The following is a 12,836-nucleotide window of genomic DNA, read 5'->3' on the forward strand; positions in this document are numbered from 1 at the left end:
GAGTATAAAATAAATTATTATTCTTTTTACAATTCATTCACATCAGTCAATGCCCTTGGACTTGGACATGCTCTTTTGCAACATTACAAAGTTTCACTCCCATCATCCCAAATTCCAGACTCTCTCAATTTTCCCCCACATCACACTTATACAGTTTCTAATGTTTTTTATATATATATATATATATATATACAGCTCTGGTAAAAATTAAGAGACCACTGTAAAATTTTCATTTTCTCTGATTTTTCTCTTTATAGGTCTATTTTTGAGTAAAATGTACATTGTTGTTTTAGTCTATAAACTATTGACAACATGTCTCCAAAATTCAAAGCTAAAAATTTTGTATTTATTTGCAGCAAATGATAAAGCGTCAAAATACTAAAAAAGAAAGTTATTTCAGACCTCAAATTACTCATGTTTTAACTGTGAAATCAATATTTGGTGGAATAACCATGATTTTTAATCACAGCTTTCATGCGTCTTGGCATGCTTTCCACCAGTCTTTCCATGCTTTCCAATAGATAACTGTTCAGTGGTCTCTTAATTTTTGCCAGAGCTGTATATATAATTTTGCCCAGCATGGAAAGTTATGAAACTTTGCAAAACACTTTATTAGCATTCCTCATAAACAATAATGCAAGTAAGTGATTTCTGAACTACAGCTTTTCTCCACTTTATTTACTTGCCTTTAGGGCGCAGTCAGACGGCTGTATAAATCGGACCCCAATGCACGGACTGGCTGCGACTCCTCCGATCCCAGCATGAAAGCTTTATTCATTTCAATGCAACTATCACGCTCAGGCCGAGAGAGCTGCCGGCCAATCTGTGCATTGCGGTCCAATCTCAGTCTCATTCATACGGCCGTCTGACTGCTCCCTTAGCTGCATTGATATCAGAACATTACTCACTTGGAGTACCGATAATGGCAGTGATGGGTCAGCTCAGCTCCAGGGTCTCACTAACTCTGGGGACAATCTGCAGCGGGATATTGTCCTGATAAGCAGAGAACCCAGAGGAGGAGACAAGTGCTGACCCATCACTGCCATCGTCTGTACTCCACATGAGTTTATTCTGATATCAATGCAGCTAAAGGCAGGGAGATAGACTGGGGAAAAGCCGAGGTTTGGAAGCCACTTCTGTGCAATTTCTATACAGGGATTAAGACAAGTCCCTCAATAAAGTGATTTGCAAAGTTTCATAACTTTCCATGTTGTTGTTGGGAAAACAATGCGATCAGCAGTCATCTCGCAGAACATTGTCTAGACTGGATACAACTGTAGCAAACCCTCAGCTGTGTAAGGTCCATGAATGTCCCTAGATGATGTAATAGGGGCATTGAAACAGATCATTTTAGAAAGTTGCAGAACTTTTCATTATATGTCAATGAAATTTGTTAGTGTAACAAAATGAATGATTGCTTTTAAGGTTTGTGTGAGACTCCGGCGCTGGGATTTGTGAAAGGCCGGGGGGATAAAGACAGCTTAATTGGGTTCCTACAAAACAATGTTGTATTGTGAGCGTCCTCCCATCACTGATTGGATGTCTCGCCTTCACTCGTGACGCTCTCACAGAGCGGAGACAGGTCCTATCCAGGCGCAGAGCATCCATCAGGACGGGGTTTGTTGCTTGGAAACTGTATACGGGGCTGCATCGTTCTGCTCACAATACACGTGTGACTTACACTATAAAACATTGCAGAGTTGTCACATCAAAGCAGAAAGACCCAAGACTCTGAAACCTAGAAGTGATGGAGCTGGGCCCAGGAGGAGATCCCCAAGGAAGATGAGGACAAGTAATTGAGACATCTACAAATAAGGTCCAGACATTGAGACATCTACAGATAATCCAGTAATTGAGACATCTACAGATGAAGTTGAGTCTATGAAACATTTACAGATGAGATCAAGTCTCTGAGACATCTACAGATGAGGTCCAGTCATTGAGACATCAACAGGAGATAAGGTCCAGTCTCTGAGACATCATCAAGAGATAAGGTCCAGCCTCTGAGACATACACAGGAGATAAAGTCCAGTCTGTAAGACATCTACAGGAGGTGAGGATCAGTCTACAGGTGATGTCTTGTCTCTGAAACATCTACAGTGGATAAAGTACTGTCACTGAAATGTCTCCAGAAGATGAGATCCAGTCATTGATACATCTGCAGAAGATAACCTTTAGTCACTGATCCATCTACAGGTCTTGAGTTCCACTCATTGAGACATTTACAGATGAGGTCCAATCTTCCAGACATCCACAGAAGATGAAGTCCAGTTATTGAGACATCAACAGAAGATGATGTCCAGTCATTGAGACATCAACAGAAGACGACCTTTTGTCTCTCAGACTTCTACTGCTCTTGAGCTCCATTCAGTGATACATCTACAGATGAGGTCCAGTCTGTAAGACATCCACAGAAGATGAGGTCCTGTCACTGAGATATCCACAGAGGATGAGGTCTTGTCATTGAGATATCTTCAAAAGATGAGGTCCAGTCATTGAGACATCTACAGAAGATGACCTTTTGTCACTGAGACATTTATAGGTGATGAGTTATATTCAGTAAGACATCTACAAATGAGGTCCAGTCTCTGAGACATCCACAGAAAATGAGGTCCTGTCACTGAGACATCCACAGAAGATGAGTTCCTATCACTGAAATATCTACAGCTGATTTGTTCCAATTGTTGAGATATCTACAGATAACGTCCAGTCCATAAGACATCTACTGAAGATAAGGTCCAGTCATTGAGACATCCCTGGAGTCACATAACTAATATTCAGACTCATTTCTGAGGACTGGTGGAGTTTTCATTGACCTTTTCCGGCAGTCTTGTTCTTGGATTTACAAGGTCATTTCTGGATTAGTTCTGTGCCGGTCTGTTAATGGCACTGGGGGAGGGTATGGTAAATGAGATGTTGAACCTATCATGGGAGTACATGAATGATAGTGTCCTATGGAATGAGAGCAGAACCAACGAGTCCATGGTGAACCGGACAGAGACCGGACAGCCACCGTTTCTGACGGATGCTTGGCTGGTGCCCCTCTTTTTTGCTCTCCTTATGTTGGTGGGATTGATTGGGAATTCTCTTGTCATTTATGTAATTTCCAAGCACAGACAAATGAGAACGGCCACCAACTTCTACATAGGTAAGTGCCCCCCCAGATTGGTGCGGAGTTATGCATAGGCTCAGTTACACGTCTGATACATTGTCTCGTGGGTCGGGGTACCGTCTGCTTATGTCACCATGTGTCGGGTTTACATGACGTAGATGCTTCTCTCCAGAGCTGTGATTTCAGATGTAAGCTATTGCTCTCTGTTATCACTCATTTCAAGTTTGGAAGAGGCTGAGGCTGATTTATGGTGCAAACAATGTATTGTTCTCTGTTATCAACCATTTCAAGCTGAGGAGAGGTTGACAGGTCCATGTAATCTATTGTCATCTGGGCTTTTTCAGAAAGGATGACTGTAGGACAAATAACAGCAATCTATTGCTCCCTGTTATCAGCAATTTCTGCCTGGAGAGAGGCTGATTGTAGTAAAAGCTGAATACAATCTATTGCTCCCTGTTATCAGTTATTTCAGGAAGGGATGGATTTGCCACTAAACCCATGAAGGCAGGTGCTTAGGGCAGCAGAGTTCATGGGGCAGCACTATAGTCAGAGCCTTTTACGTATGTGGCTAGATGGTGGAAATGTGCAGGGACCAGAATAGCGCAATCTGAAAAGTTTCGAAAGAAGATAATTGTAGGACAGGCGAATACAATATAAAGGACCATTATCCGCCATTCCAATCTAAGGAGAAGATGATTGCATAGTTCTGGAACGAGTCCTGAATACTCCCTGCCCCCCGTAATCACTATAAACCTCTAGATACACATTATGGTGGAGTGCTAGTAGACTGTAAGCTCAGGTGGCGAGGGTGTAGCTCTATGTCGTATGTGTGTTAGTTTGTGACGGGTCCGGGAATCATCCTGATGCATTTTGTACTGTAAAGCATAAAGGAATATGAGTGCACTATACTAATGCTATTATTCACTGCACTATGTGTATGGCCCTTTAAGGACTCTCAAGTTTTCATCTGTAGGTGATCACAGGACTCACATCAGTGTTGTGTGCAGAAATTGGGAGTAATAGTCACTATGTAGCTGTAACATGGGCAAACTGACCCTGATGCCATCTCAGTTTTCTGTCTTCAGTAATATATGACTCTTGGAACTACAACTCCCAGCTTAGCCTGCAGCAGCACCAACCACAATAATTGTATAGTAAAGAAGAATAACTGATGACGGGGAGAAACCGAGCGACGCAGGGACGAATGTAACATGGATCAGAGAGAAAGTAATTACTGAATATGAACATCCCGAATACAAGTTACCAGGACCTCTATATATTACACCCCCTATATACTACACCCTTTATATACTACACCCCTATATACTATTATTATTTATTAATATAGTACCATTTATTCCATGGTGCTGTACATAAGAAGGGGTTACATACCAAATACGGATACCACTTACAGTAAACAAACTAAGAATGACAGACTGATACAGAGGGAAGAGGACCCTGCCCTTGCGGGCTTACATTCTACAGGAACGGGGAAGTAGACAGTAGGTTGAGGGGTTGCAGCAGCTCCGGTGTTGGTGAGGCAGCAGATCCAGTGGTGGTGAGGCGGCAGCGAGATCATTGCAGGCTGTAGCTTTCTTGAAGAGATGGGTTTTCAGGTTCCGTCTGAAGGATCCGGATGTGGTGAATAATCGGACGTGTTGGGGCACAGAATTCCATAGAATGGAGATATTCGGGAAAAGTCTTGGAGGCGATTGGGTGAGGAACAAATAAGTGTGGAGGAGAGAAGGAGGTCTTGGGAGGACCAGAGATTACGTGAGGGAAGATATCGGGAGATTAGTTCAGAGATGTACGGAGGAGAGAGGTTATGAATGGCTTTGTAGGTCAGTGTTAGTAGTTTGAACTGGATACGCTGGGGAATTGGTAGCCAGTGAAGGGATTTTCAGAGGGGGTAAGCAGAGGAATAGCGAGGCAAGAGATGAACAAGTCACGCAGCAGAGTTAAGAATGGACTGGGGGGTAGAGATGAGCGGTATTCAACTCGAACTGTTCGCCAATCTCAAATTCGAGCTGTTTTGGGCGGTGTTCGAGTCGTTCGACGAACACGAACGATTTGCAAAAAATTCGGCTGTTCGAGGTTATGTTCAATAACTGTTCGTGCACCAAAAGTGTAACTGGATTTTTTCACAGTAATACTGTTATTAGTGATGAGCGAGCATGCTCGCCACTGCTTGGTACTCGCCCGAGCATCTCAGTACTCGAGATGCTCGGGCGGGAGCTCGGGTCCCCGTCCTGCATGTTTGGCGCTATTTAGAGCACCAATCATGCAGGGATTGTCTGCCACTCACTGTAATGTCACAGCCAAGGTGGTTGTGGCATTACAGTGATTGCCAAAATCGATGGGAACAGTGCTCACAGTGAAACATGAAAAGCCGGCAATTCATCAGCGGCATACACCGGTACCCGACAATTTAGAACAGAAAGAATAGAGCATCACACATAGATTAGATAGATAGAAACATGTCAGTCACATATATAATAAGTACAGTGATAGTGTTGATTACTGTACTTGTCATTTAGTGTTAAAATAAAGGATTTATTGAAAAAAAAATTGGCGTGGCGTTCCCCGTAATTTTAGTCTCTAGCGAAGGTTAAGCAGACGGCTGGGGCAGATGTTTGAAGCCTGGGAAGGGGGTAATACCCACAGAGCTTCCCAGGCTACTAATATCAGCCCCCAGCTGAATACCTAGCCTTTACTAGCTATTAAAATGGGGGACCCCCCAAAAAAATGACGTGGGGTCCCCCCTATTTTAATAGCTAGCAAAGGTTAGGCAGACAGCTGGGGGCTGATATTAATAGCCCAGGAAGGGTGCCATGAATATTGGCCCCCTCCCAGGCTAGAAACACCAGCCGTCAGCCGCCCCAGAAATGGCGCATCCATAGGATGCGCCAATTCGCACTTAGCCTCGCTCTTCCCACTGCCCTGTAGCGGTGGCAGTGGGGTAATAGGGTTGGGGTTGATGTCAGCTTATAATGCCAGCTGACATCAAGCCCAGGTTAGTAATGGAGAGGCGTCTATAAGACACCCCCATTACTAACCCCATAGTCAAAGGTAAAAAAAACACAAACACCCAGAATGAAGTCCTTTAATTGAAATAAAGACACATTCTTTTAATGATCTAAATTAAACTCTACTTACCATCACGCCCATTCCAGCTGAAGCCAATGTCTTCTGCAATAAAAATAAAATAATAAACCAACCTTATCCTTACCTTCCATGGTTCCCAGGACGGCTTCAGCTCTGCTACATTGACATGACAGGCTGGATCGCAGCAGAAAGTTGCCATCCAGCTTGCCATTCCGCAGACACTGAGAAGCGCAGGCATGCTTGCGCTCCTCAGTGTCTCGCTGTGATGGCATCCAGATGAGCCAAGTTCATGTCCAATGAACTCAGCTCACCTCATGCACGTCACTGACAGCGTGAGAGAATTCTCCTGCGCATGCGGTGCCGGCAAATGACGTCACCGCTTGAGCAGGAGAATTTTCCCACGCTTGTGTGGCATTGAGATGGCAGGCGGGGCGGTAGCAGAACGCTGCCATCCAGCATGCCATCCTTCAGAGACACTGCGAGGCGCAGGCAATATCTCTGAAGGATGACAAGCTGGATGGCAGCGTTCTGCTACCATCCAGCCTACCATCTCAATGCCATCTCAGTGGGGGAAAATTCTCCTGCTCAAGCGGTGATGTCGTTTGCCGGCACCGAATGCGCAGGAGAATTCTCCCACGCTGTCAGTGACGTGCATGAGGTGAGTTGAGTTCATTGGACATGAACTCGGCTCATCTGGATGCCGTCACAGCCAGACACTGAGGAGCGCAAGCATGCCTGCGCTTCTCAGTGTCTGCGGGATGACAGGCTGGATGGCAGCTTTCTGCTGAGATCCAGCCTGTCATGTCAATGTAGCAGAGCTGAAGCTGTCCTGGGAACCATGGAAAGGTAAGGATGAGGTTGGTTTATTATTTTACGTTTATTGCAGAAGACATTGGCTTCAGCTGGAATGGGCGATACGGTAAGTAGAGTTTAATTTAGAACAATAAAGAATTGTGTGTTTATTTCAATTAAAGGACTTTTTTCTGGGTGTTGTGTTTTTTTTAAATACTTTACTAGAAATTCATGGTGGTCATGTCTAATATTGGCGTGACCCCATGAATTTCGGGCTTAGGGCCAGCTGATAATACCAAGCTGGCCCTAACCCCTTTATTACCCAGTGAGCCACCGCACCAGGGCCCTGGATGAGCTGGGTACAGCGCCAGAAGATGGCGCTTCTATGAAGGTGCCATTTTCTGGACTGCAATTCGCAGCGAGGGAGGGCAGAAAGCTTGGGCCTCCCTGCGCTGCGGATTCCAGCCCCCTGCTGCTTAGTTGTACCTGGCTGGACACAAAAAAAAATAGGGCGAAGCCCCACATCAATTTGTTTTTAATTATTTCATGAAATTCATTAAATAATTAAAAAAAGGGCTTCCGTGTATTTTTGTTTCAAGCCAGGTACAAATAGGCATCTGGGGGTTGGGGGCAGCCCGTTCCTGCCTGCTGTACCTGGCTGGACACAAAAATATGGCGAAGGCCACGTCAAATTTTTGGTAAAAAATTCATAACATTTTTAAAAAAAAACACATTTAGGGACTGCATCTTTATTAACCTCTCCACTTGAGGGGTTAATAAAGATGCAGTCCCTAAATTATTTTTTATTTTTTAATCAATTTTTCCCAAAAATTTTGACATGGGCTTCGCCATATTTTTGCATGCCAGCCAGGTACAGCATCCAGGAACGGGCTGCCCCCAACCCCCTATGGATGCGCCATTTCTGGGGCGGCTGACGGCTGGTGTTTCTAGCCTGGGAGGGGGCCAATATTCATGGCACCCTTCCTGGGCTATTAATATCAGCCCCCAGCTGTCTGCTTAGCCTTTGCTAGCTATTAAAATAGGGGGGACCCCACGTCATTTTTTTGGGGGGTCCCCCATTTTAATAGCTAGTAAAGGCTAGGTATTCAGCTGGGGGCTTATATTAGTAGCCTGGGAAGCTCCGTGGGTATTACCCCCTTCCCAGGCTTCAAACATCTGCCCCAGCCATCTGCTTAACCTCCGCTAGAGACTAAAATTACGGGGAACCCCACACCAATTTTTTTTTTAATAAATCCTTTATTTTAACACTAAATGAGAAGAACAGTAACCAGCACTGTCACTGTACTTCTTATATATGTGACTGACATGTTTCTATCTATCTTATCTATGTGTGATGCTCTATTCTTTCTGTTCTAAATTGTCGGGTACCGATGTATGCCGCTGATGAATTGCCGGCTTTTTTAAAGAGACGGGTGCATGAAAACACTAATGCTCTATTCTATTCTATTCTATTCTGAGCAGTTTGTCAGCTTTTGGACACCTTTGAAGGTGTTTTCTATATGTTTCTATGTGTTTTTGTTTGCCTGCCATTGGTTTTAACGGTGTTCGACGCTGTACGACCGTGTTCGACAAACAGAACCGAACCCGAACACTAGGGGGGTGGCTCAACACTACTGGAGGGGTGCAAGAGTGTTAGTAGGTAGGCCACAGAGGAGGATGTTGCAGTAGTCCAGGAGTGAGATGATGAGGGCATGCACAAGCATTTTAGTAGATTGAGGGTTGAGGAAAGGACGGATTCTGGAAATATTTTTGAGCTGGAGGCACAGGAGGTGGAAAGAACTTGGATGTGCGGTTTGAAGGACAGGGCAGAGTCAAAGGTTACTTTGAGGCAGCGGATGTCTGGTACAGGGGAAAGCGTGTTTTAGTTTATTGTGATAGATAGATCAGATGGGGAAGATATGTGAGATGGAGGAAAGATAATGAGTTCAGTTTTGTCCATATTGAGCTTGAGGTAGCGGGAGGAGAAGAAGGAGGATATGGCTGATAGACATGCTGGGATTCTGGACTGCAGAGAGGTGACATCTGGGCCAGAGAGGTAGATCTGGGTGTCATCAGCGTACAGATGGTACTGGAAGCCATGGGATTTTATGAGCTGTCCCAGGCCAAGGGTATAGATTGAGAAGAGTAGGCGTCCTAGGACAGAGCCTTGAGGGACTCCAACAGAGAGGGGGCGGGGTGAGGAGGTAGTGTGGGAGTGGGAGACGCTAAATGTGCGGTTAGAAAGGTATGAGGAAATCCAAGATGGGGCAAGGTCTTTGACGCCAAAGGAAGAGAGGATCTGTAGTAGGAGGCAGTGGTCAACTGTATCGAAAGCAGAGGACAGGTCAAGAAGAAGGAGTATGCACCCTCTATATGCTACACCCCCTATATGCTACACCCTCTATATACTACACCCTCTATATACTACACCCTTTACATACTACACCCCTTATATACTACACTCCCTATATTCTGCTCCCTCTCTATACTACACCCCTTATATACTACACCCTCTGTATAATACACTCTCTATATACTACACCCCTTATATACTACACCCCTCTATATACTACACCCTCTTTATAATACACCCTCTTTATAATACACCCTCTATATACTACATCCTCTATATACTACATCCTCTATATACTACACCCTATATACTACACCCCTTATATACTACACGCTCTATATACTACACTCCTATATACTACACCCCTTATATACTACAACCCTTATATACTACACCCCTATATACACTACACCCCCTATATAATACACCCCTCTATATACTACACCCTCTATATACTACACCCTCTATATACTATACCCTCTATATACTACACCCTCTATATACTACATCCTCTATATACTACACCCTCTATATACTACATCCCTTATATACTACACCCCTATATACACTACACCCCCTATATAATACACCCCTCTATATACTACACCCTCTATATACTATACCCTCTATATACTACATCCTCTATATACTACATCCTCTATATACTACACCCTCTATATACTACACCCCTTAAATACTACACGCTCTATATACTACACTCCTATATACTACACCCCTTATATACTACAACCCTTATATACTACACCCCTATATACACTACACCCCCTATATAATACACCCCTTTATATACTACACCCTCTATATACTACATCCTCTATATACTACACCCTCTATATACTACACCCTCTATATACTACACCCTTCTATATAATACACCCTCTATATACTACATCCTCTATATATTATACCCTCTATATACTACATCCTCTATATACTACACCCTCTATATACTACAATCTCTATATACTACACCCCTTATATACTACACACTCTATATACTACAATCTCTATATACTACACCCCTTATATACCACACCTCGTATATACTACACACCTTATATACTACACATCTTATATACTACACCCCTTATATACTACACCCTCTATATACTACACTCCTATATACTACACCCCTTATATACTACAACCCTTATATACTACACCCCTATATACACTACACCCCCTATATAATACACCCCTCTATATACTACACCCTCTATATACTACACCCTCTATATACTACACCCTCTATATACTACATCCCTTATATACTACACCCCTATATACACTACACCCCCTATATAATACACCCCTCTATATACTACACCCTCTATATACTATACCCTCTATATACTACATCCTCTAAATACTACATCCTCTATATACTACACCCTCTATATACTACACCCCTTAAATACTACACGCTCTATATACTACACTCCTATATACTACACCCCTTATATACTACAACCCTTATATACTACACCCCTATATACACCACACCCCCTATATAATACACCCCTTTATATACTACACCCTCTATATACTACATCCTCTATATACTACACCCTCTATATACTACACCCTCTATATACTACACCCCTCTATATAATACACCCTCTATATACTACATCCTCTATATATTATACCCTCTATATACTACACCCCTTATATACTACACCCTCTATATACTACAATCTCTATATACTACACCCCTTATATACTACACACTCTATATACTACAATCTCTATATACTACACCCCTTATATACTACACCTCGTATATACTACACACCTTATATACTACACATCTTATATACTACACCCCTTATATACTACACACCTTATATACTACACACCTTATATACTACACCCTCAATATACTACATCCTCTGTATACTACACCCTCCATATCAGGGGTCTCAAACACGCGGCCCGCGTGCGGCCCCTCCGGCTGCTTCTTGCGGCCCGCAGGCACATAGACCCCGTAACGACCGCGGCTCTCTCCAGCAGCCGCCGACATCAGCTCTGTAATGCAGAGTATTGCTGCGCAGAGACCGGTTCTCTGCACAGCAATACCAGTGTCAGCCGCCGGCCTATCAGAGGCCAGCAGCTGACATCTGTGTCCCAGCGCAGCGGCGTATGATGTCACTGCCATGCGCAGATGTCAGCTGCTGGCCTCTGATAGGCCGGCGGCTGACACTGGTATTGCTGTGCAGAGAGCCGGTCTGATATTGGCGGCTGCTGGAGAGAGCCGTGATCGTTATGGGGTCTGTGCCTGCGGGCCACAGGTGCAGAAAGGACGCCGAGGGAACGGAGGACAGGTGAGAATCTTTTTTTTTTTTTCTCTGTCATGTGAAATACAGCACAGGGGACCAGTGCTCAGTATAGGGGAGGGGCACTGTGCGCTGTATGGGGGACAGGGACCCTAAGCGCAGTATGGGGGGGACGGGGACCCTGAGTGCAGTATGGGGGGACGGGGACCCTGTGCGCAGTATGGGGGGGGCGGGGACCCTGTGCGCAGTATGGGGAGGGACCTGGATGGGGAGACCATGTCTGCAAGATGGGGGACCAGGAGGGGAGACCATGTCTGCAAGATGGGGGACCTGGAGGGGAGACCATGTCTGCAAGATGACCAGTTCAAAAGGCGTATAGAAAATAAAATGGTATCACTAAAAATGTCACTTTGTCATGCAAATAATGCGGCCCCCCCAAATTAAATGTTTTTCCGTGTGCGGCCCATATGCCCAGCTGAGTTTGAGACCCCTGCTCTATATACTACATCCTCTATATACTACATCCTCTATATACTACACCCTCTATATACAGTGGCTTGATAAAGTATTCACCCTCTTGGCATTTATTGTGTTTTGCTACCTCACAACCTAGAATTTCACTGGTTTTTTTGAGGGTTTGCATTAGTTCATGTAAAGAACATGCCTAAAACTGTGAACATTTTGTTTTTTTTATTGTAAAGCAAACAACATATGGAACAAAATAACTGAAAACTTCAGTCTGCATAACTATTCACTCCCCTAAAGTTAGTACTTTGTTGAACCTCCTTTTGCAGCAATTACAGCAGCAAGTCGCTTTGGATAAGTCTCTATGAGCTTTCCACATTTTGCCACTGGAATTTTTGCCCACTCTTCAAGGCAAAACTGCTGTCACAAAAAGTGTGGAAAACACTAAGTGCAAGGCGAAGGAAAGAGGGGGAGGAAGTCCAGACACTAGGGAAAGGGGGAGTGGAGACCCCTAGGCAGATCTAATAACACCCTGCCTACCCTACCGTCCCTATATTGGTTACAGACCAATTGCCGAGCAGGACCCTAAACCCTGTATATCCCTAGAGCTTGGCCCTAGATAGGTCAGGCCCCACTACAAACTAAAGACAACAAGGAAGACAAACGAAGGAGATTAACTTAGCTTGAGCAGACACCAGAGGAGTAACGCCAA

General features: G+C 44.2%; 1 protein-coding gene across 1 annotated transcript in view; it reads left to right on the plus strand.

Moving 5' to 3' along the window:
• Positions 1 to 1,535: 1,535 nt before the first annotated feature.
• The window catches only part of LOC141156449 (G-protein coupled receptor 54-like), a 37,094-nt gene continuing 25,793 nt past the window's right edge, over positions 1,536 to 12,836 (plus strand). The window contains exon 1 of the mRNA XM_073642646.1: positions 1,536 to 3,148. Coding sequence (XP_073498747.1) covers positions 2,884 to 3,148 — 265 coding nt within the window. The 5' untranslated portion in view covers positions 1,536 to 2,883. The remainder of the gene's footprint in view (positions 3,149 to 12,836) is intronic.

The sequence above is a fragment of the Phyllobates terribilis genome, unplaced genomic scaffold, assembly GCF_046119375.1.
Source record: "Phyllobates terribilis strain yellow unplaced genomic scaffold, ASM4611937v1 Scaffold_8__6_contigs__length_399053987, whole genome shotgun sequence".
Taxonomy (NCBI): Eukaryota; Metazoa; Chordata; class Amphibia; order Anura; family Dendrobatidae; genus Phyllobates; species Phyllobates terribilis.